Source organism: Haliaeetus leucocephalus, unplaced genomic scaffold (genome assembly GCF_000737465.1).
Source record: "Haliaeetus leucocephalus isolate CR32 unplaced genomic scaffold, Haliaeetus_leucocephalus-4.0 Scaffold795, whole genome shotgun sequence".
Lineage (NCBI taxonomy): Eukaryota > Metazoa > Chordata > Aves > Accipitriformes > Accipitridae > Haliaeetus > Haliaeetus leucocephalus.
This window is the reverse complement of record NW_010973231.1, coordinates 1,107,516-1,132,823: the sequence shown is the minus strand read 5'-3', so window position 1 is coordinate 1,132,823 and position 25,308 is coordinate 1,107,516. Positions and strand designations below refer to the sequence as shown.

Here is a 25,308-nt window from a genome sequence, read left to right as displayed (position 1 = left end):
TGTTAGGTTAATGGTTGGACTCAATGATCTTAAAGGGCTTTTCCAACCTAAACGATTCTATGATTCTATTATTCTAAATAAGGTAACAGAACTGGGCGAACCACAGAGCAAAATACAACTGCAAATTTCCCTAAATTTGTTTTTTGGCATAGATGAAAACAATGGTTGATGGGGTTTTTAAAGATATTGAGACGGTGCTTGTATTAAGAGAAGGTTGGAAAATACAGAGCTAAAGCGTGTCGATACTTCAGAGAGATGAAAAGTCAGCTGTCATGATGCTGTTTCTGCCACCATATAGATCCACAAGTGAGAAAGCCTCAAGAGATAAAGCCTTACTTAAATTCATGTTTTTTTCTTTAATTCTCCCTCTCTTCTAGTTGTGACTCTGTGTTGTACAACTGAGTCTGTGAAACCACTGCCTCCATTCCCTCAAACACTGGTAGGTGAAAACGTTTGAGTACCTGGCTACAGGGAAAAAATCTGGCATCCAGGTGGTAGGGAAAGCTGTGGGATGGGATGGAGAATTGTAAACAGCCACTCACTGGAAGCTGGCGTAGACCTCTAATCTGCAGTGCAGCTTCAGCACCCTTGTGTCCACCAGCATGTCAGAGGGAAGGACTCATCTCCCTCCTCCACGTGGCAAACTGGGAAAGTCTCAGCCACATTCAGTTCACTTTAACATGCTGGTGGCAGTACTGGCTACAGCCCTTGTAGGTATGTCTTTTACTTTATACACTTATTTCCAGTTGGATCAGGGAATGCCATCAAAATTAGCTCTCTAGTGTGGGGGAGGTCCCCATTCCTAGGGATGCCAAAAACTCCCCTCCACCACCCTCCCCAGTGAAAATGGCACTCACAGTACTTGGAGAAAACTTTGTAACTGAAGATATGAACAAATATACCTAATTTGCCTGAGTGAGAAATGGTGGATGAACTTCATTTATCTCTGGCAAGTCCCAAGTTGTGATCCTCTGGGGTTGGGTCAGGAGTACAGATGCCTGTTTAGGAACGTCTGTTTAGCCCAACTTTATAGAGGCAGCCTCTGAGTTAATGAATTGGGAAGTGCATCTGAGCTCTTCATGTGCTCTTGCCTATATCTTGACTTTATGTCAGACAGAAACCCAAGAGCATGGTGTCTCACCAGCGCTGACTGGCCTTACTCTCCATCTGAGAAAGGCAGGCTTTCACAGACCCAGGGAGATAAACAGGACACCAGGATGCCAAAAAGTACTACCCATGCTTGATTCAGCCTGAGTCCTCTAGCACAGCAGTTGCTTGATGAAGATCAACAGCTGGCAGGGTTAAGAATAAAAGTAAACTGGAAGATCTGCTTCTATGCTTATTTCCTCAGTCTCCTCCTGTACAAATACAAGGGCAATAGTGGTATCTTTGACCTTAGTTTTACTGCCCAGCTTAATTATTGAGGTTTGTAGGCGGGAAGGAGGTAACAATGACAGGAGAATAAAAGAGGCTTAAGTTATGATGGTTTTATCTCTTAAAAAAAGGACTTACAGTATGGTCTGATGGTGTCTTCACACATCATTACACAGCCTCCTCCAAATTAAACCAGATTGGGTTTCAAATCATGGGATTTTTAAATCTGTATTTTCTGCTTTATTTTAATTTGTCTTCTGTTCTGTCTCTTTAGAATACAGTCTGGGTCTATTTCCTAGCTTCTCTCTGTTGATCAGAAAGTAACTTTAGAAAGAAAAAAGCTGGAATTTTTGTGTATACAGTTGACATGAACAGCAAGAGCTTTCAGAAACACATAGATTATCAAGAGACAGAAGGTAAAATCACAAAAGCCGTAAAATGGAGCTTTAAGAAAAATAATAATAAAGCCTTGGAAAGAAGCTATGAACAAAGAAGCTTTTGACATTTTTTCTGATAATGAGATTTGAAAGTAACAGCATTGTGAACACACAGCAGCGTAATTAGTTTTGAATACTGTGGTCTGTTTTGCCTGGCTTCCATCAGGAGATGCTTTGTCTATCTGGAGAGATCATCAGTCATGCAAATCTGCTGCTGAACATACTGGCTTCTGCTAGGCCTTTATGATTTATTTTTATTATCTGCTTTAGTTCAGAGAAGGTATTTTGAAAAGGAAATTTAAAAAGCAAGGACACGACAGTATTCAGATGGGTACTTCTAAACCAGGTTCATTAAATGAAGATATGATGACTAACACATCTGGTTAGAACAACTTGACTTAATTTTCCCAAGCCATATGATATAATTAGGTTAAGAAGGCTAATACTGACTTCCCATGGTGAGGAACAGTCTAAATTTAGTCACAGAGCTATTTCTATAAGCTCTCCGCACATTTTTACTTTGCCCTTTCATCTACTCAGTTTGATCATCACGTACCCCCAAGCCTTCCTTCTGCCTACCTCTCAGTTCACGTCCCTCGCCTCTCCAGCCTCTGCAAGTCTTCCTCCCTTGCTTTCTTCCCAGCTGACCAGGGGCATTACTTTTGCATATAGGCAAAACTGACCAGAGGCGTGACTTTTGCATGCTTACATCCTGCACCTCTGGTGCCTCTGTCCCTTGCATCAGTTCAGTATTGTACCTCTAGTCCCCCACAGGGACCCGATTCCTAAAGAGCGATGCCATTACAAAGAATAGCGGGCGCGAAGGTCCCTTCATGGGAACCAGCGGGCAGTTCCCCTGTGCTTTGATAACAGCAGGAAGCAGGAGTTTCCTTCCTGAGAAACATTTTCCCCTCTGCTGGTGCCTGGCATCCACTGTCTTTGCAGTGGAAAATGGTTCATGTAGGTGAGACCAATACTGCAGTAGATCAGAGAGAACTCCACTGAGTGCACACTCATATCTTCTCATGATTATGTGTTGGCCAAGTTTTATGGAAGCTGAAGTGATCCAGCACATGCTTCCAGCAGTGCGGTAGGGGTGCAGTTCTGCAGATAGTAACTGTTCCCCATATACACATTGCAGCTGAATCTCAGATTGCCACCTACGTCTCTCTCTAGATGACAGTGGCACAGTCATCAGTATGAAAACCACAGTAATATCACTGCCAGCATAAAGGAAATAATGAGACCTACTCAGTTACTATTAGGAAATGCTCTGGGGCTTTCAGCCAGTGCTGGAAATGGAAAGCTGTATATATGGACACAAATCAGAACATTAATCTGTACCGGGTTACAGATGAAGTCCATCCAGAATATTGCAACAGACAAATACACATCCAGCAGTGAAACCCAAAGGGATACAAATCTGATGTGCTCATCTTTGGCTAGTTCTTTTCCCTGGCAGGTTGGAAGAAGCAAAAGTCATTTCTATAATAATTCTTTGTACCATTTACTTTGGCCAATGCTTTGCAATTTCTTCTGTTCACACAAAAAGATGAAAGCTCCATCAGAGGATGACACTCGGATCATTCCACAAGCAAAACACAGGAAATTAAGAAAGAACAATGTAATCTCCAAAAATTACCAAGTCCAAATGTTAGAGGTGGACATCAGCTCATAAATACATTTACTGAATATCAGCTTGCTCTAACATCATTAGATGTTTTAAAGACAAAACAGTTTAATCTCTGTATTATAATTTTCTCCATCAGAAAAACAACTGCAACTGCAGTTTGACAACTGCAGGCAACTCTAGTTCTGTCATTATTCTACAAAGCAAACAGGCAATTCTAAGACTTGAATCCTGCCTAACACAAGCCCTCAAGCTATAAGCTCATTTCCACCGAAGTCAGATATGACCAACAGGAACCACACTTACTGGGTTCAAGTGGTAGTACTTGATGAGTAATGGACCTACTTCTAGTCAAATGAAGAGGACTCTGCTGTGAGTGAGTCCTTTAAAGAATGAGTATCTCCACTGGAGCTTATTGAAATTAGATTGAGACTTTGTGTGTTTGCAGGAAGAAATCATGTGTGTCTTCTGGCTCAGTGGACTTAATCAGGCATTCACTTGGCTCTTTGGTTTCTCCTTGTTGAAATTAATTAAAGAAATGTCAATAAAGAGAAAACAAACAAACATACAATGCCTTGGTCACTTGGACTTGATTTAAAGGAATCACAGCCTCCTTCAGGACACTTGGCATTCTTCCCTAGCATTGCATTACAGTGGTTTTCAATAATAAATAGGTGGCATTTGGAGCCTTTTCTCCTAAGTCTTTCTTATTTTCCCTCATCCTTTGCTGTCAGTGTTTCAAGTGTAGTTTTCTCTGCTCTTAAAGAATTGTGATGTCTAGATTTTCTCAGTTATGACATTTCCCTGATTTCTAAATTCATTTCAGTGCCTTAATTTTAGATGCTCTTTTGCCCATGATTTGAATGATGTCACCTAACTTTAATGCCAGCCTTCTCATCCAAGTCATTTATGTAGCACTCCTCAACAATCAGTGACAAGAGGCAGACACTTCTGTAGGATGACATATTTCACATGAAGACACAAGTCAAAGCTAGGTAAAATTAATCCCATAGTTACATACCTATACTTGTTTAACTCTGCACAGGGAAAGGTAGGCACCAAGGAGTGGGATTCCTTATATCCAACATGCTTAGCAGAGAAATGTCAATAAAACATGGTAAGGAAAGGGAATGATTTAGAATTAGCATAGCTTTTTGCTTTCAGTGGTTAGTAGTAACAATTGACTAATGCTTGTTGTGCTTCATGGTAACATTACTATTGATCAAAAGCCATTCAAAAAACAAAAGTTATTTTATAATACTCTGATGGGTTTTTTTTGATACAACTGGACATCATTGCATGTAGTTATAGTAAAACATAATTTGGTCATGTGGAGAACAGTATCTGGGCTGTGCTTCTAAATGGATGAGGAAAAAGCTGCTTGTATGTGCCCATCTTCTAAGCTTTGATTAATTTGACTAATATCATTATACATGTTGAAGATATAAGTGATCATGTACATGTGCTATTTCTTACTGTACCCTGTTGTCCTGGTTTTGGCTGGGATAGAGTTAATTTTCTTTCTAGTAACTGCTATAGTTTTATGTTTTGGATTTAGTATGAGAATGTTGATAACACAACATTATGTTTTCAGTTGTTGCTAAGTCGTGTTTATACGAAGTCAAGGATCTTTCAGCTTCTCATGCGCAGCCAGCAAGAAGGCTGGAGGGGCACAAGAAATTGGGAGGGGACACAGCCAGGACAGCTGACCCAAACTGGCCAAAAGGATATTCCATACCATATGATGTCATGCCCAGTATATAAACTGGGGGGAGCTGGCTGGGGGTGAGGGGTGGATTGCTGCTGGGGAACTACCTGGGCATCGGTCAGCGAGTGGTGAGCAATTGCATTGTGCATCACTTGTCTTCTTGGGTTATATTTCACTCTCTTTTTGTTATCTTCCTTTTCATTACTACTATTATTATTTCTTTTTTATTTCAGTTATTAAAATGTTCTTATGTCAACCCACAAGTTTTACTTGTTTTCGATTCTCCTCCCCATCCCACCAGGAAGGGCAGGGAGGAGTGAGTAAGCAGCTGCGTGGTGCTTAGTTGCTGGCTGGGGTTAAACCATGACACCTGTGCTGCATCTCCTTACCATTTTATTTCCTCTGTCTTCAAAAGCAGAAGCATAGAAGCCTGCCTCAGGTGCTATCATCAGACAAGTCAGTCCTGAACATGGCTGTGGCCCAATGCAACTATGAACCCAAAGGAAATTCAGCTATCCAGCTTGTCAGAAACAATAAATACTATGTATTGCAAGAGGAAGATTCTGACTGGTGGAAAGTAAGGGATTTGGAAGGGTAAGTATGCCCTGCAGAATGCTTTTGTTCAATGACCATGGTCTTCCACATATCTCATCTTCATAGACAACACTGCAGGCAGTCCTGGTACCTTTCAGGACCTATGTTAGCTTTTAAACATTGCTCTAGAAGCTTAATTGTCTTCTGTACAAGTCCATTTTCATTACCATCCTTGGCTGCCAGGTTGAGTAAGATTTATAACAGTCACTGCCTACTATACTAGCTAAGATAGCATCCAGTGGCCTTAATTTTGATATGTGCCTGAAGAAGGGCTTGTGTACACAGAAGCTATCAATTTTTTTCCAACTATTTAGTTTAAGTGAATAAAAAGATAAAATCTCGCCTCACAAATGTTGCCTCTATTTTATGCACACACTGTCTTTAGACCAACGCCATTACTATTGCATATCAGTGACAGCACAGGAGGCCAGCGAGAACTGCTGAGGCACGAATCACTTATCACTTCAGTCTCTCCCCAGCTTTAGCAGTACTTTTCCACAAAGACAGGGCATGCCTAGCCTGCACAGGGTTTAATTATTCTCTTTGAAGTTCACAAGTGGAAGAATTCCCTTCAGCCATTGAAAATAAGATATTTTTCATTAACATCCAGCTGGGGCAGAAAAGAGCATCTCTTCTCAAGTTATTAAATGAGAAACAGCTTTAGGAGTACACTGGAAACAAAGGCAATGCAACAAACAGGAGCTGCCTGGAAGAGATAAGATTCCTTGTCTGTCTCATGATGGGTAGTAGCTCAGTTTGATTTTAAGTACATGACAGAAATGTGGAAGGGAAGGATTTTGAGCTAGGGGATGCCCAAACTGGTTTGGAACAGAATGAAATTACTTGATCCACTCATAATTCACTGATTAAGTGTACAACTGCAAGAAAACCAACAAATAAAGCAACCTTAACTTAAGGTTAAGTGTCTGCACTTTGTGACTCACAGGATTGGCATACTGTTCTGGATGAAGAAAGCAGCACACAACCCCAGAAACTCAAAGACAATAATAAATTAGTAAGCTTGGACATGTTCTTAAATGCTTTCACTGGACTGTTTATGGCTATGTAAAAACATATGAGACAGGCAGCTCTGCTTATAGAGCCTGAGTAGAAGGCTCTAAGATAAATGAAGGAGCAGAGAGAGATCAAGAAAAAGGGGGGACATTTACAGTTTTTTCTCTGCCTTGAGAAACTGAGACTTTTGCAGTGTTGATTCTGTAAGGACAAGTCACATATATATCATAACAAATCCTTTAAATTCTGCTTGAAAAAAATTGAAGATCTTGTTTTCTTGAGTGTAGTAGGAACAAACATCAGGAGTTACCCGTTTCACCTGTTTTCATACACTCTTAGTCTTTTTCTCGCTCTACTGAGATCTGTGGTAAAGAAACTCTTCCTTTCTGTGTCCATCCATATTCAAGTATACAATTTATTCCCCCTATTTATCCTTCTGATGGGCACAGCATACAGCCCACCTCCGTACAACGATAGATGCCTGTTGGCCCCCATAACTTAGGTCCATCATGCCGTGCTGCCAGCTGCTTTAAGTGGTAGCTCAGCCGTCCGTATTCACTTAGCTTAACTTCTCAGTTGCGTCTGGCATTGTGTCAGGAAGAGTGCTGAGCCTACCTATTGACTTTCTGCATTCGACCTTGGATACTCTGCTGGCACCCATTAGTCACTGGCATCCTTCATCACAGCAACTGAGATGGCATGTAATGAAATTGTTGAACAGCTGCTCCAATCTTCCATATGATGAATCCAATCCCTGAGGAAGAATCCATTTCAGTGACTAGCAATGAGTACTTCATCGAAATGTATTTTTCTAAAACAAATTACTTCTGTGTTTTTCTACATGGTAAGTAAAAGCAGAAACGTTTTAACCATGAGCAGTTCTGTTGGTGGCATTCTAAAAAGTGACTTTTTGATTAATCCCTTTTCCTATTTTAAGTGACCAAATTTAAGATGCAGTCATGTATGATAGCTAAACTGTGAACTGTTTATTTTGCAGGAATGAAGGTTTCATACCAAGCGCTTACTTGAGAAAGTTATCTCTGGATGATGATGAGCCAAGGTGAATCAATATGCAGCCATCCACTGCTTAAATGTTTTCCTCACAACTCTAGTAAAGATTAGGCAGATTAGTTCTGGAATACTTTTCTTTTGAAATAACTTTCTGAGTACTAAGCATAACGTTTGCTGAAAGGTATAGAATCAGATACAATTTTTCTTCTTGACTTATACATTAATGCAAAAAACATCAGCTGAAAATCCTGGTTTCATTTAAATCAATAGGGTTTTGCCACTGACTTCAGTGACCCTGGGATTACAGTCTTTGTACTCTTATTTCAGCATTAAATCAGCCTCACTAGCGCTCTTGTGCCTTTGTGTGTATGTGAGTAGTCCTGTAAAAGGTAAAGGGAATCCAGGTCTGTCAAAGTGGTACATCACACCAATCTTTTCCTTTTTAGTAAGATGACATGAAATTGTAAGCATTAAACGTATGCCTAAGTATTTGAACAAAAATCTGACAGAAACGTAGCAGATTGTGTCATAGTAAACCATACAGGACGAGATTCAGAGGTTTCCTTAAAAAAAACCCTACTCTTACAGTATCCTGTAAAAAGCAGCATAAATAAGAATCATTATTTCTGCACAAGAGGTTATTTTAGGGGCCTCTTTTTCTGCCACATGAACTCCTGTTGTCTGTCACGCTAAGAACATTTATTGGGGAAGTCTAGGGTTGTGCAGTTTTGGAAATCTCCCATGTAAATTTTGAAAAGGTAGATGCAATCTCTTCATGAGGTCGCTAAAGGAATATGTAGTTTCATTGCCTGTTACAGCATGCACAGAGAATATTTGGCTTTCCAACAGATTGCACAGTGGAGGGGAAAGGTTGTATAAGTGTTTACCAAGTCAGAAAAAATCCAGACAATTAAATATGTCTCAACTTTTTGAAATATCCACCTTCAACCATGGCATAACTACTCAAAAAATATATATAGTATGACTTTTAACCCAAGGAAGGTATTTTTCATAACCAGTTTTTCACAGTTTCAGTGTGTTGCTTTGTCTTTGCAGCGAAAACTCCAGGGTCAGTGAACAGACACTGGCAGAAGAGCAGAGTATTGCTAAGCATGAGTGAGTATACAGAATATGTCTTCATGAGAATCAAAAGATTCTTTGGGCAGAGGTTGTCTTTCCACTTTACATGTTCACTATACCTAGAGCAATACATATGGCTGTCATAATAATGATAATAATTATAGATATTGTCATCAGCAACATCACTGCCCACGGACTTCCAAAGGCATGAATGTATTTGTTTTCAGACAAAACAAGGCATTTAGACAAATCAGTCTAGTATGCTAATAGAGGGATGCTTCATAAAAGTGAACTGCTATTAAAAAGGCTTCATTGGAGCTCCTTGAACTGATCTGATATAGGATGTTTGGCTTGTTTCCTCCATTTGGGACCTCTCAGTTTACTTAAATATTATGACAACTATGACAAGGTTAGAGGAGAGTTATGCACCTCCCAGCTTTTCGGGAGACAGCTGTGTCATGGTCTGCGGGAGACAGAGCAAACTGCTCCTGGTAGAGCTCCTGGCAGAGCATTAGAGCAGCAGGATCCTCCTCTAAGGATGTGCTGTAAAAAGTCAGAGTCACAGAGTGGGCCAAGATATTTCAGGAGGAGACCCACTGGATGGATGAGAGGAAGCAGATGGGAACTAGTGGTTTGTCTTTTATCTCATGGCCTAAAATCACACAGGCAGGACAAGTCCCAAGTCTACTCTCTGGCTTTTAAAAGCAGCTTTGAAAATATTTACAATGCCTGGCATTTTTCGTGTCTCTGCTGTGCCTTATTCAGAAATCAGCTTGTGAATAATAAGCCCAATATTTCTCTTTGCAGTTGGTATGCTGGTAATATCTCCCGTGCCCGGTCTGAGCAGCTGCTCCGTCAGAAGGTTGTACATATCCTTTATCGCTTGTATATGAACAACCATGGAAATTTTTCTGTGTCTGTTGTCTTTGCTACACTGTGTAGCTAGAGGATGCTGATGCTCTTCAAATAGCTGTAGTATTACAGAGTGCTAGAAACTCTTGTGCTAACTTGGTATTGATGAACAGATCTCCAAAACTGCCTGGATGCGTTAATGGCTCTTCTACATAAATGAACAAATGCTGCACCTCTAAAATACACCTGGAACAAAGCCACGCTGAGTGCATTTCCCCTCACAGCTCTGCTTTTTGGTTTTAGCTCTAGGCCTGTGTTGTTTGCTCCACTGTGGCTCTTTCTGCAGGTCAGTCTAGAGGAATCCTCTGTGATGGTTTTACAACACACAAACAGGGAGTAAAAGAAGTTCACTCAGACAACCCTGAGCAAACGCAGTGCTATGCCCACTGAGCATTGGCTGGATGCAGCTGACAAGGAGCAGGGATGGATAGCACCGTAGGACTAGTCGTGTGGACCAGTCTTTACAGCATACGACTGCAGAGGGGCATGTCCATGTACCTTTCTGGAGAACACCCAGCCTCAGCCATGCTTTGCACTTGAATGCGCTGTGTAAACAAGCTTTCCTCTTGTGGCTTGCTGCCTTCTCACAGCCATTCTCATTGGTACTCAGCCACTAACAACTTTGATATAACTCAACCCTTTGGGAGCCTTGGCTCAGTGTCCATTCCCTTAGACCTGCACCATAGGTTCAGGGGTGAAATTCAAGTGTGGCAAATCGCTGGAGAAAGGCACTTACGTCCCAGTCCCAAAAGGTGCTGGATACTCCTGACTGCAGTTAACTTTAAGGGGATGTGAAGTTTCCTTTGAACTTCACAGCAATGAACCTTGGCCTGTATGTGAGGTTCTAGAGGTCTTCTTTCCTCCCTGCAATAGTCATTCCTGGCATATTAGAGGTGTAGCTGTTAAATGAACTCTGAAAAACAGAATTTCCAGCCCAGTACAGTAAACCATTAACAGAAGTAGAAGTGGATAGTGAAAGTTAGGACTGGAGTACCACATAAAGACTAAAAATAGTCCAGATATAATAGAGTGCAGTGAAAAATCTTTTTATTTATTCAGTAATTCAGAAATACTTTGGCAATAGAAAATAAATCAGTCTAATGCATTATGTAAAGGAACTAAGGGTGGTGGACAGAGCTCTTATTCAGACAGGATGTATGTGGCAGTGTTACCCCCTCTGGAGCGTACCTGAGGAAGGAGATGGGTTTAACAACTCTCCATCTTCCCAGTTAGAAATCTGTATCTGTGCACCAAAACAAAATTGCAGACTACTTGCTTCATGTCTGGGCTGGGGTGCAACTCACCTAACTTTAAACATTTACAGTGGGATACCACAACCAGTTACCTAGACCCATGTTTTAGTGGAGAGAAATAAATATTTCTAAAGCATAATTCATCTTGTCCTAATGTAGTCTTTAAAGGAGGTCAGATGGGTCATGTCTCCTTCTCTCCTTTGTGGACATTACAGTGTAAAAGCCTAAAGTTCACTGAAATGAATCCCAACCTCATTGTTCCTTGTAAATTTTTTTTTTTTTTAATTAGGGGAAGGAAGGTGCTTTTGTGGTTCGGAATTCTAGCCAAGCAGGAATGTATACTGTGTCTGTATTCAGCAAGGTTCCTGAGTGAGTATCCAAAGAATATGTACCATTTCTATGAGTGTGCTATGGGCATGCTGCTTGGTGTGACTGGTCAACAACAAAATCTCTACATTGTGTTAAAGGTGAACATCAGGCACATTCAGGTCGTATTAGTTATTTGAATTCATACATGACAGTGCCTCCCTGAATGGGGGAGCGGAGGTCCAGAATTGTCTTATCTAAACATAGGCACACGGCAGGCACATAATCTAGGGGAATAGCGGGGTTGAGAGAGAGAGAAGGAAGGAAGGGAAGGGGAAGGGGAAGGGGAAAGGGGAAGGAGAAGGGAAGGCGTTCAAAATGAGATGTAGAACCATTGCAAGGGCAGTATATGAAAGTCTTTTGCTCTAGATGTAACCATTGGGAGACGAGTACTAACCATCAGACTACATTAGAGTGTGCAGCAGAAGTCTCCAAGGTGCGAGGAGCCTGTGCTACATAGCCAGCAGGTGTTAAGAGGGCAAAAGCAGACTGAGGCAAATGTAACAGTCTTCCTGGTGATATCTACTACCTATTTTGTTATTTGCCCAGCAGGAGCGTTGCAGTTCATTCAGCAACTAACCAATCTATTAATGTATGGGCTGGAAGGCACTTTGCAAGGCTTTGACATGTACTGCACTTTGTGATGTTTTTCAGAAGTAAAAAAGGAACAGTCAAACATTACCATGTACACAAAACCCCTGAGAACAAGTATTACCTCTCTGAAAAATATTGTTTTGAATCAATTCCCAAGCTTATACACTACCATCAGCACAACTCAGCCGGTAATCCTATATGCTCTTTCTATTTGATTGGCTTTGGCTTAGGCTTCCGGACTTCTCAGCATTATGGTGAATCTTTTCCAATACTGAATACTCTATTGAAACATCTTTTGGGAGAGTTTGGGTGGAACTTGATCTAATATTTTCACAATCAATACAGTTGTTTTCTTTTGCTGTACAGTGCTTTTTTGGTATTGTACTACCTCTTCTTGCAATACCTCTGCTGGACCAGCCCTTAAGCACAGAAAAATTTCAATCTTGTGAACTGATGCAGCAGCTGCTGAATATTGAATATCTGTCATTACCTGGATGGTTGTAATATAGCAGGGAGAGGGAGGTATTAGTTTCCCTGTATTTTCTTTGATTTCAGAAGACTCATGTATATATTGTGACCTTTAACAGGTTTTCTTTGCAGGTATGGTGACAAGGCTCCGGCATGCAGTGTCTACACAAGTAAATAAAGTTCCATCCACAGCTTCATTAGGAAATGGTATGAAGATAACTTTCCTTTTTGAAACTGGTGTCAGTCTTGGCCACCAAGAATAACCAGAAAATCATGACTGTTACTGCTTTCAGACTTGCAGGAGGTTACAGAATCTTAGTTTGGTGGCCATTTCTGCTTGTCCATGCAGGAGGCAATGTAAAAATTTAGGAAGGATGATCTTTCAGTCAATATCTCCTTCTGTAGTTTCTTCTTGTCCAGTGTAGCATTGAGACTTTATGGTTCTATGAAATAGGGTATCCCTTCCTACAAGTGCATCTAGTCTACATCCAGGCCAACATGAATGCAAAGGCATTTTATATCAACTTTCATGTTGTGCCCTTGTTAAGGCATTTTATGTCAGGTCTTATATCAACTGTGCGAGACCTTGCATGCTTCTTTCCCCAACACATCTGAGCCATGGCCATTCTTTCCCTTTGCCACATTACCTGGCACAGTAATACTTGTTCTCCAATCTCCTCCATGAAAATATATCATCATTTGATGCATAAACCTCTCTCAAATCTACTTATAAAGCTTAAACCTAAGCAGTAGCAAGCAACATTTGTAGGAAGTGTAATCTCCTTCCATAACTCAAACACAAAGCTGAGAGACAGGTATGTTGCTTCACTGCTGCATGGTTCTGTCTGCAACCCTCCAGAGAAAACAACAGCATTGTATATGGGGGATAACATGCTTGCATTTGTCCATTTTTTTTATGCTAAAGGAATTTCTTTTGTCCCACTAGGAATCTGGGAGCTGAAACGAGAAGAAATTGTCCTGTTGAGAGAGCTAGGGAGTGGTCAGTTTGGAGTGGTGCATCTGGGAAAGTGGAAGGGACAATATGATGTGGCCATAAAGATGATTAAAGAGGGAGCGATGTCAGAAGATGAATTCATAGAAGAAGCTCAGACCATGATGTAAGCTATGGCATTGCTTAATTATTTGGAAATAATGATCTCTCCAAACATTAATCAGTAATGTATAGCACACACAGGAAAGAGAATTTCCTCTTAAAAATAGCATTAAGTAGTGTTGAGTACATTAGGCACAAGCTAAATAGTTAGCCATATGGAATATTTGAGGTGTTACCAAAAGAACTTCACAAAGATTGATACTGTCATCTACAAAGTTTTCAATTAACTTATCTTCCACAACTTCAGAGGTTCCACATATGTCACTTAAAACTCTGCTTCATTAGCAGTTACACAGAAACAGTTAGAAAGCTGTTCCTGCCATCCTGCAGGTAGGAATGAGAGACAGATCAACAACTGAGAAATGCCAGAAATATGAACATGAGACTTGAAGTTTTAGTCTCTGACTCTGAAGAGGTAAGGATGTTATAATTTCCAGTGAAATTCCATGAGATGATAAATGAAGCATATGAATTCAAGAATATTTCATATATCTCTTATCCTGAAGGAATGCACTACATTCCTGTCATTTAACTACCTGATATGATCAGGATTCTCAATGTGAAAATTTTGCAACATGGTTTTAGTAGAAAACCTTAAGGTCTAAGGTCCACCCCACCAACTCAGATCTATTTTCTCCCACCATTAAGGTTGCACGTTTGTGCTGCTAAATCCTATTTCAGGTTTTGACTATGAAGTTGTCATTTCATCAATACTGAGTCTTTTGATTGTCATCAATACTGAATTTCAGAGTACTCAGCAGAAGGACACTCAATTCTTCTTGAAAAGGAATATTTGAAATCTGAGATGGGACTGCATCCAGTCTCAATAATTTCTTTCACTATGTTGTATTAATATTTGAAGAACAAAACTTACAGAAATGCACAAGAATCTCCATTTATTTGGTTATTTTTATGTATTTCAGGAAACTTAATCATCCCAAACTTGTTAGACTGTACGGCGTATGCTCAAAATCATATCCCATCTATCTAGTGACGGAATACATGCCTAATGGCTGTTTGCTTAGCTACTTAAGGAGTCATGGGAAGGAACTACAACCCCTTCAGCTTCTGGAAATATGTTACGATGTCTGTGATGCTATGGCATTTCTGGAGAGCTGTCAGTTCATACACAGAGATTTGGTAAGCTGTACTGTGGGAGAAGCAGACCGGGGAAGGCAGGGGGATGGTGTAACACCAGGCAGTCCTGCCCCTCAGGATCAGCCACAGCCCCGCGGGCTCTTTGGCACTCGCCCCAGCAGGCACTGTGGTCCCCTGGACAGGGACACCCCACCGGCTCAACACGAAGCAGCTCTGGGCAAGCAGCGCTAGAGCCATATGTAAATGGCACTGCCCACAAGCTAATTTGCTCTGCTTCAGAGCTGAGCTGACCGGTCTACAGCCCTGCATACTGTGCTGCCTGCAGTTATGGGCTCGAGCCTCAAGGATGTATGTGCCGCTTGGCAGCACAGACATCCAATTGTAAAATTAGTCCACTGAAGTAAAGGGTTCTGTCCAACAACACTGCAGTCCTCCAGGAGAAAGCGGTGCAACATTGAAGATTTGGGTCACTTAGATTGTTTTTTGATGAGTTAGGGATTTATCTAATTGGTAACTACTTCTTTCATAAAACGAGTGTGAACACTACTAGGATAAACTGGAATTTACTCTGGTGCATTGCAAGCAGGAGCAGAACTTGAAAGTCTGCATCTACTTAGCTCTTTTAAAGACATTTATCTGCCAGTTTTCAAGCAAGTATTTCAAGTTGCTTTCGATGAAGGGATCAGACCTTTCAAGGAGTTGGACCGAAAGTTTATGCAAAACTTAGCTTTCAAGTATGCTGGCTTTGGGAAAATAAGCTGTTATTTTATTGGCCTATTAAAACTGAACCTAGCCAAATTTCTGGTGCATTGCACTTCAGAGTCAGTAGCAGTATTTAGCCTTCTAACTCTAGACAAAAATACGTTGGAAGATTTGTAACATTTTATGTCACAGACTTGCTTAATTTTCTAATAGGTGTGCAGTCTCCCCAGGTAGCATTTTAAATGTCTTGTTGATGCTTTCAAAGAATTGTCTTAAGTGTAAACAAAGTTGTTAAAGCCATACCTCACCAATTTTCAAACCCTGATTTGGAAATCAGGAATATCAGACAACTTAAGTAGCAGAGTTTAAGCTGTAAATATAAATATATGGCTGTGCACCACGGGAAAACAGAGAGATAAAACAAGCTTGATTTCAGGTTGAAAACTGTAGATGCAAACTGTATCACAGAAATTAGTAAGCATGCAGGCAGAGAATACAGCCTTAGATAAATGTTCTCAAGTTATCATTTGCAGAACTAGGCTTATACTGAACTTCTCATAAATCAAGCTCTTTAAATCACCTTTCATTGTTCCACTCTGTTTATAGTGCATTGCAAATAAGCCAATCAATGTTTTTCACATTTTGATGCCTCGGTAAATTCTGAGACTACTGAAAAGGACCCTGGAGTGGGACACCACTTGAAAGACAGGGTTTAGTTTCTGGCTCTGTTGCTGTTTCTCTAGGTGAATGTGGGTTTCTCAGCTCTGTTTCCTCGTCCCTCAATGTCCTTATTTGTAAAGCTGTGATAAGGGTAAAGAAAGTTTTTCAATCAATAGTCAAAAAGTTAAATAAGAGAGCTACTTACTGTTCCCTTGCAGTTCCAAACTTAATTGCTTCAATCAAAGAATGTCACTATCTATTGAAATGCTAGAGGACAGAAATTATTGTTAGCAAATTACCAAGACATGACATTATTTGCTCCTCTTTGTATTTTTTCCACTCATCTCTTTTCTCATTTCTCTACTAAAGGCTGCTAGGAACTGTTTGATTGACAGCAATCTTACTGTGAAAATATCTGATTTTGGGATGACTAGGTAAGTAAAACAATTGGGATCCTTGTGAAGCTATGATGTTCGTGTACATATAGTTTACTGGCATCGATCAGCTAGCAACTGGCTGTTCGGAAAGTTAAGCCACAGATACAGCTCTTTGTGTCTCCTTTCCATTAATGACCTGTGGTGGGCTGACCCTGGCTGGGTGCCAGGTGCCCACCAAAGCTGCTCTGTCACTCCCCCCTCAGCTGGACAGGGGAGAGAAAATATAACAAATAGCTTGTGCGTCGAGATAAGGACAGGGAGAGATCACTCACCAATTACCGTCACGGGCAAAACAGACTCGACTTGGGGAAATCAGTTTAGTTTATTAACAATCAAATCAGAGTAGGGTAATGAGAAACAAAACCCGACCTGAGAACGCCTTCCCCCCATCGCTCCCTCCTGCCCACCTCAGCCCCACTCCCGGTTCTCTCTCCCTCCTCCCCCCCAGCGGCGCAGGGGAACAGGGGCTGGGGTCAGTCCGTCATACCTGGTCTCTGCCGCTCCTTCCTCCTCAGGGGGAGGAGGACTCCGCACTCGGTCCCTGCTCTGCCGTGGGGTCCGTCCCTCCCACGGGAGACAGTCCTCCACCAACTTCTCCAAGGTGGGTCCTTCTCATGGGCTGCAGTTCTTCACGAAATCTCAGAGTTTGTGTACAAGATTTTCACCTAATTTGGGGGCCAAACATCTTAATCAGCAGCCTTAATGGAGAGAAGTTGGAGAGGATGAGCAGCCTAGAGAACACATCCTCTGAGAAGAGGCTGAGGCAGCAGGCTGCGTAGTCTGGTGAAGAGGAGGCTAAGAGGGGATCTAAAAGCTGCCTATAGCTACTTACAGTTACAAAGCTGATGGAGCCAAGTAAGTTTTATCAGTGCCAGGTGATATAGCAGTGGATATCGGCCACATACTGCAGGTTGGGAAGTTCAGGCTGGACAGTAAGATGTTTCCCCAGGAGGGTGGTGGAACAGTGAAATATGCGGGTCAGGGAGACTACGAGATTGCAGACGTTGGAGGCTTTTAAGACTTGGCTACACAGAGCCATGGCTGACCTGATCTGATGTTGGGAGTAATCCTATTTGAGCAGGAGGCTGGGCAGCATAGCCTTACAACAGGCATTTCTATGATTCTGCATTATTTCTCTAGTTTGTTAATAGCAATGATCTGTTCTATAGATTATAGCTAATGCCTCTATCAGGTATCCTTTGGAAATTTGGGTTCTGCCCAGGCTTTTCTTAGGAACCCTGTGATGTACAATGAAAAAGCAGTAAATAGTATTTCACTGTAACTCGGTCACAACCGAGTTTGTGTCACAACCAATGCTGGACAGTCCAGGGAGGAGACGTGGTGAGTTAAGAATTCCCTCAGGCTAAATTAAGGTGAAGCAACGCCAAAAAAATCAGTTAAACTTTTTATTCATAGCAGAAGGAACCTGAACTTGGGAGGCATAACAGTAGGTGGTGGGGGTTCTCACAACAGGAATTGGTATGAAACTATGTCAGTAAGCTGCATAACACATGCTAACCATATATATCAATTCAGGGAATAACTGAGTCCCCAGGTTCAGAGCAGACCCCCTTGCTTTCTAGACTCCCTCTCAGAGAAAAGCTGAGGGGTGGCTGGATCTGCTCCTAGTCCCAGACTGTGTCAACAGTTTATGTCTAAAGGGATGAGGTGTGGGGATTATGAAAAAGAAGAAAGAAAGAGGAAAACCAGTCCTGCGTCCAGCATTGGTCCAGCCAGCCTACAGGTCCAGTTTGGGTGGACACGCACGCAGGGCTTCTCGTGTCGGTGTCTTCATAGCCCAGTTCCCACCTTTTCTCATGTCAATCACGCCCCTCTTGGGCTTCTGTGCGCCGCCCGTAAGGATGTATGTCGCTCTCAACTGTGTGCACGGGCACCATTGGGAGTGGGGGCAGTGGGGGACGTGGACATGGACATGGACATGGGACGTGGGACATGGACGTGGGACGTGGGACATGGACGTGGACATGGGATGTGGATGTGGATGTGGGATGTGGACGTGGTCGTGGATGTGGACATGGGCGGGGGGATGTGGACGTGGACATGGACGTGGACATGGGTGGTGGCCATCATGAAGGGTCTCTCAGGTGGCCATGAGCCCCTTCCTCACGTAAACGCTGTGTGACCTCCGGCCGTAGGTGGTGAGCTGCCCCGCTCAGCACAGCGGGACATGGAACCGCGCACCCTCCGGCCCGGTCCAGCCTCCGCGTCCGGTCGCTGGCCGGCTTCTCACCCGCGGTTTGTTGCTCTGCAGCATTCGTTGTTCAGCAGAACTTGCCCCGCCATGATGTTTGAGACATTAACTCTTTCAGCCTCTCACAGTTTGGTTCTTGCCTTGTAGGTATGTTCTGGATGACCTTTATACAAGTTCACTAGGAAGCAAGTTTCCATTGAAGTGGTCAGCACCAGAAGTTTTTCATTACACCAAATTTAGCAGCAAGTCAGATGTATGGGCCTTTGGTATGTATGGAATTTGACATATAAATGTGTATGCATATATGCCATTACCTTTGGTTTTCCTCAACTTCCTAAGCAGAAACGCTAGACATTTACACACTGAAGGAATGTAAAAAGCAGTTGCAGCTTATGTTCTTGTTTAATATTTTTATGCATCCAAGCCCTATCCTCTGGATTTTTCTAGCCCTACTGTTTTTCTTTTAGGCACATAGAAACTCTGTTTGCTCCCCATTTGCTCTATATGTGTTTAACATGGTAAACTAAACTGTTGGTGTAACTAGACCATAAATCAATGCTGCCCAAGTCAAAAAAGCTCTTCTGTTAGTCACAGAGGTCAGAGTGGACTCTGTGCATAAGCCAGCTGTGGAAGAGAGTCTGTGTGAGCTGGGACTGTATCTTAGCAAAAATAAGATGGTTTGCAAGTCACTTTCTACCCAGAAATTTAAATCATTTGAACTTCTACTTCAGTGGTTTTCAAGCTCTGTCCAGTCTTTCTAAAAGTCTGCAAAAGGTGTCAAAGGAAAGGGAACCTTCTGCGAACGGGCTTAAATTCCACTTACATGGGTTTGCTCCTCCAGTAGGAAAGTTTTGGCAGTAGTCAAGTTGATGAAAGATTGGCAACCCACTGTTCTTGACATTGAACCATCATGAATAAAGCAGATGAAAATGTTTCCAAATGCTGGGATTCTTCTTATCTTTAACTTCAGCTATTCTACTAATATTAACTACTCTGGGAGAGAAACAGTTCATTCATGCCCTTTGTAAGTTGTTTATAATATATACGATTACATCAGGAGTTGGATTTTCTGGTGATATGTTTTCTTTTTTATTTTATCAATGAAATGCTGGCTTCAGGCTTTATTGTCGTTAACTTCAATATTGGCTTTAACTTCAATGAGAAACATTGTTTTTCCGTAGAAGGTCTTTTCTCATTTTAACACTATTCGTCAATGCAGTGGAAGCAAGGGGAGAGTGGGATCTGTCAGTGCTTGTTTAGCTGGTTTTTACTAATGAGTCTTTAAAGGGCTAAAGAACTGAACTGATGTATTCATATCCCAAAAGCAGATGTCAGAGAACAAATAATCTTGTTTTTTTAACGTTCTCATCAGGGAAAGCTGGGATTCAGGTACCATTTTATTCTGATCCCACTGTGACACTACAATGCTCCAGTCTTTGAAGCTGGAGGGAAGTCAAAGATCCAATAAATTTCTTTTTGGGAAAAAAAAAAATTAAAAAAATCATTACTGCCAGTATTACATATCATTGTGAAATAAATATTTCACTTTTTTTTTTTTTACTTTATGGTTGGCATAATTATCACATATGTTCAGTTACAACAAAAACTGTTTCTTGCAAAGCTATCATTATGAATTAATGATTATATTATCCAGTGTTTCTATTGTTTCAGTATAATCCAGTTTTTATAGGTATGTGTAGCTGACACTAGAAAGTATTCAGAAACCTTTCTGATACTAAAGGAGTGTATGTCCTACTCTCTTAAAAGAATCAGTAAAAATTTTCTTATTATTCTATAAAAACATAGGTACCTATAGCTGTCATTTTGTTTTTCCTTCCCTGTCTTTGTGTACACACACATACATATATAAGGGGATGTTTGTATGTATTTTGTAAAAAATTTGGTCCACGGATAGCTATGTTTTGTATTTTCTCCATCATTGTCCACACTAAATATATTTTATAACTAGCTTTATGGTCTAACTTTACCTTCTCCAGTAGAAGTTGTTTTATATTTCGGTACAGAATCACACTTGTCAGTCATCTCCATACCTTTTTTTGGACAATACTCTCTGTAAAGAGTCTGATCGGTTATGTGTTGCATGTGTGTCTTGTTCTGGGAAAAAGGAGTTATCTTGCATTTCTTGACTTTCATTTCTTGCCTTCCACTGCCATGAATATTTCTGCAGGTATTTTAATGTGGGAGGTGTTCACTTTGGGAAAGCAGCCCTATGAGCTTTATGATAACATCCAGGTGATTGAGAAAGTTTCTCAAGGATACAGACTTTATAGACCACAGCTGGCTTCAGACATCATCTATCAGATAATGTACAACTGCTGGCATGAGGTATGTATGTCTGCACACACAAACTGGAGAAAACAAAATAACAGGAGTCAGCAGGAGTCCCTGTTGATAGCTGAATTAGTGTTCATAGTGGAAAATATCCCTTATAAAAGCCATTGCTTGTATGTAGTACATTCTATACAGCAGTCTAGTTCAGGACATAGTCAGTACAGAAAACAAGGCATAAAGGAAGATTGGGTCCCTTCCTTTCAGAACCATGTGTTTAAGCAAATAACAGTAAAATTCCTTCAACATCAACATAATACACAAGGTGAGATTCTTCTCAGCAAATTTTAATGGTTTAAAATTTGGGTGGTGAGCTAAGCTGATTGTCTGAATTTCTTCCATGATCAATTACAGGACCATTAGTGGTACCTCTCCATGGTCATTTGTCCTTTCTATCTTAGCCACCACAGAATAAAAGATACCTGCTCTCCTATACAGAGATCTTAAACAGCAAATGTAGATGAGACCTCTACCTTTTTAGATAGCTAAAGTTGTGTGAAATAACCCCACCCTTAGAATGACAGGGATGTGTTACCCCATCTGTGAGTCTTCGAGGAGTTTTAAGTCAAATGCTGATCATGCTCATTTTATTTTGAGAGATCTGCATCTTCTGTGCCAAGAATTATCCTGATTTATTGTTCCTCTTCATCTAGATTTTAGTCAGCTCTTTGCGGACCATGACTTGTTTCTCACGAGCAACAAAGAACTGTTTGGCACATTATTGGTGATACCATGAAGTGACAGTGATGTTTGGGGTTTTTTTTTAATATAATTGTCAGAAAAATTAGAAAAATAACTTATATTTGAGAACATGTTAATGCAAAGAAAGAAGATTAAACTATCACAACATAAGATATAAAAAGTAACTTTAATTTACTTTACCTCATAATCACTGTCTCTACAAATTTCTGCATGCTAAAATAAAGAAAAACTAATGCAAATTACGGTTCCTGAATTATTTCAAAATTAAATAACCATACCCATCATCTTTGCTTCATTTAGCTACCAGAAAAGCGCCCTGCCTTTTATCAGCTCTTATCATTTTTCGAGGCACTGAGAGAAGACAACAGAGCTTGAAAAAGAAGATTCAGAAACAGATGACTATGCATACTGGTTCCATATCACTGGTCTTCTGTACGAGAGCTAAATCTGAAATCTGCCTGACATTAGCCACCCCTATTGTTCTGTATATTGGTGTTCTTCTCATTTAATCAGGGAGTTGACCAAGAAGCGTATGGACAAAGCTTTTGTGACACTCTGTGGGTGACAGAATTTGGAAGGATACTGTGGAAGAATATAATTCATTTTGTTAGCATTGTCTCAAAAGACTTCTCAGACACTGAGAGATATATACCAATTGTGTACACTCCTTCAGTGCTTCCAAGCTGTCATTATTTGGCCCTAACTGGAAATGTAAGCAGGGAAATATATGCTTGTTAGGTTTTCTGATTATCATAACTCATCTGAATGTGGTTTTTCTTTATAATCACTTGAAGCTGATGCCTGAAATCAAATTTAGAACTGCTGCAAGTGACAGCAACATAAATAGTTATAGTCTCGCTTTCAATCGCTTAGAAATTACTACTGCTAAAATATTATATCAGTTTGCTTACCAGTACTATTGACTTCAGTTTCAGCCCTCAGGGTGTACATTTGATTTGGAATTTATTCTAAGCTACATATCTAAGATATTTGCAACTTAGCAACATATGAGGTGTTTACTAGAGTGTTATTGCTTCCTGCTACAGGTAAAAATAGCAAAAAAGTTTTATGCAGAATTCCATAGTCATTGCAATAGTGAATGGTAAATTTGCTGATCTCTATAAAACCTGAAGAGAACTGAAAATGCTATAAATATAATTGCTTAGCCTAATGTTTTACTACTGAGGAACTGGAATTAGGCTCCTGATGTTAACACTTAAATGAGAGTGTTAACTTTCAAATGTGCATAGCACCACACAAATTAGTGCTAACTTCAGTAATTCCAGAGATACCAAATAACATCTGAAGCTACGTAACTATAACAGAGGTGTCTAAACTTAGACACCGACATTTGTAAAACGCTGATCTAATATGTATAAAAGAAAAGGATTTAAAAATAAAGTAAGGTCTGAAAAAAACCCTCTCCTCTCTCCTGATATTTGAGCTAGTTCAGTGTGCGATCCCTCCAAGAGCCCAGGTGACTTCTGCTTACCCTGTCCCTGGTGGAGCTGGCCCAGCCCTAGCAGGGACCCCTCTGCAGCTCCCATCGGAGCTCGCCTGAACCTAACGAGCAAGAAACGCAGGCGCAGACACGTGGGGAGAGGAGAGGAGACAAAAACCAGAGTTCTCTGGCCAGCCAGAGGCTCTGGCGCCTGTGCTTGCCGGCGCTGCCTGGCCCCAGCGCTGGAAGCTGGCTAGCGGAGCGCATCCCCGTCTACGTGGGGAGCTGCGCGTGTTGAAGGGAAAGCAGAATTTGGGGACGTGCAAATGACTGCGGGGATCTACAGGGGCGTGGGAGGCTGCACGTGAGGGAGAGGTAGGACGTGGTATGGTGTTGCCTGTGCATCAAGCTGGGCCGAGGAGCGCTGACCCCGAGAAAGGGTCAGGAAGGAGAGCTGACACAGGGGAAGTCCGAGAGGAAGGTGGAGGGGGTGCTGGGGTAATGCATGCCGTTGATTTTTTTCATATAAATGTTGTCTTTTTATTTCTGCTCTTCCAACATCCCGCTGTATTTTTTTAGTGGCTTTATGTGTTGACAGTTCTGAATGGTGTTTTTTGATTCATAGCACAGCTTTTAAAATTGATCGCTTTGAAATGAACGCCTTGCCTTAACGGAAATGTTAATCTTAACAACAGATCTGAAGATGGCTGGCATGACTAATTACATTATTTGATTGTTTCCAGCTTTGCCATTCCCTTTTTCTGTTCCTGCACAGTAAGTGGGAAGACCACACATAGTTGAATTATTTACCTTAAAAGATCAGCTAACGTACTAAGGTTTGGGGATGTTATGGCAATGGGATATGTGGTGTAGGCAGGCAACTTAAAGAAAAATTATTTTCATTCCTTTACCTTCCTCCCTAGTTTGCAGTTAATCAGTATCATCTGCCTACCATTTTGTACTGTCTCATTTGAGTCTTGTCTCTTAAATAGGAAATGAGTGTGGGGCATTAGGATAGTGCTTTGAGAGCCCACAGAGTCCAGCTGTGTGTTTTCAGATATATGTTTGATTGCTTTCTACAGTTTCTGATCATTCTGGAGGCCCATGAGTTTAGGAGTCTGTGCATTTGCTGAACGTTTTTGATGCAGGCTCGTGTTTGTGCTGGCTCTTTGTCGGAACGCAGGGCTGAGCAGACACCTTGTGCCCTTCGGTCACCCTGGTGCGTACAGAACAACTTCACGGGTATCGCGGCAGGTATGGCACGGGACCTACAAGACAAAGAAATGCTGACTCTGGAAATCATCTAGCCAAACTTCTCACTCCGAGTGGGACTGTCCCCACCAATCGATCAGCCGTACCTTTGTCTACCTGAGCTCTGAAGACTTGTAAAGGTGGAGATCCCACAGCCTCTCCCAGAGCATGGAATAGGCAACCTGTTCCAGTGCTGCACTACCCTCCCTGTGAACAGCTTTTCTTTTTCAGGTGCAACCTGAACCTTGCAAGCCTCAATCTACTGTCCCCTGTATGTAACGGTGCAATTTGTATTTGCAGTATTTGTAATAGTGGAGGCAATGGCTAAGGTACTGAAAAAAAACCCCAAACCTTTGATCATTTAGTATTAAGGAAGTTTATTCCATTTTTAGATGACAACATAACACAGGGTTTTTGGTTTGGTTTGGTTTTTTAGGGAACATGGGCTATTTGGTCTCTACAATACTTATCAAGCAAACAGTTAAAAAAAATAACTTATATTACAACTTCCTAACAAAGTTCCAGTGCTTGTTAGTCTTCATCCAGTATCCATTTTCCATTGATACAGATTTCCTGAAGGTGCAAAATTGGATATTTCATATCAAATTGAGTTCTTCACTAAGGTTCTTCTGGTGGTCAGGTTTTTTTCTCACTGTCTATTAGATACACTTTTGAAGTCTCCATCTGGAAAGATCAGGATGTTCCTCGTGGCCGTTAGGAGTATGTGAGTTATTCTTATGTCTGTCCTGATCTGTATACAACTATATACTTCCAAGATTTTTGTATCTCATTACAGAGGAAACAGAAGTTGGATGCAGCACACTTACGAAAAGCAGCACAAATAGTGTGTAATATTATGTGCATAATTCATAGAAAAGCCACAGGACATATATCTTCAATT

At 41.2% G+C, this 25,308-nt stretch overlaps 1 protein-coding gene across 1 annotated transcript in view; it reads left to right on the top strand.

Annotated features, from left to right (window-relative positions):
- Positions 1-22,090, top strand: part of BMX (BMX non-receptor tyrosine kinase) — a 36,167-nt gene extending 14,077 nt beyond the window's left edge. Inside the window, exons 5-17 of the mRNA XM_010581596.1 lie at positions 378-439; positions 5,565-5,743; positions 7,755-7,817; positions 9,656-9,710; positions 11,303-11,382; positions 12,034-12,161; positions 12,574-12,648; positions 13,388-13,559; positions 14,479-14,695; positions 16,385-16,449; positions 18,812-18,930; positions 20,853-21,010; positions 22,016-22,090. Coding sequence (XP_010579898.1) covers positions 378-439; positions 5,565-5,743; positions 7,755-7,817; positions 9,656-9,710; positions 11,303-11,382; positions 12,034-12,161; positions 12,574-12,648; positions 13,388-13,559; positions 14,479-14,695; positions 16,385-16,449; positions 18,812-18,930; positions 20,853-21,010; positions 22,016-22,090 — 1,448 coding nt within the window. The remainder of the gene's footprint in view (positions 1-377; positions 440-5,564; positions 5,744-7,754; positions 7,818-9,655; positions 9,711-11,302; positions 11,383-12,033; positions 12,162-12,573; positions 12,649-13,387; positions 13,560-14,478; positions 14,696-16,384; positions 16,450-18,811; positions 18,931-20,852; positions 21,011-22,015) is intronic.
- The last annotated feature ends 3,218 nt before the right edge of the window (positions 22,091-25,308 follow it).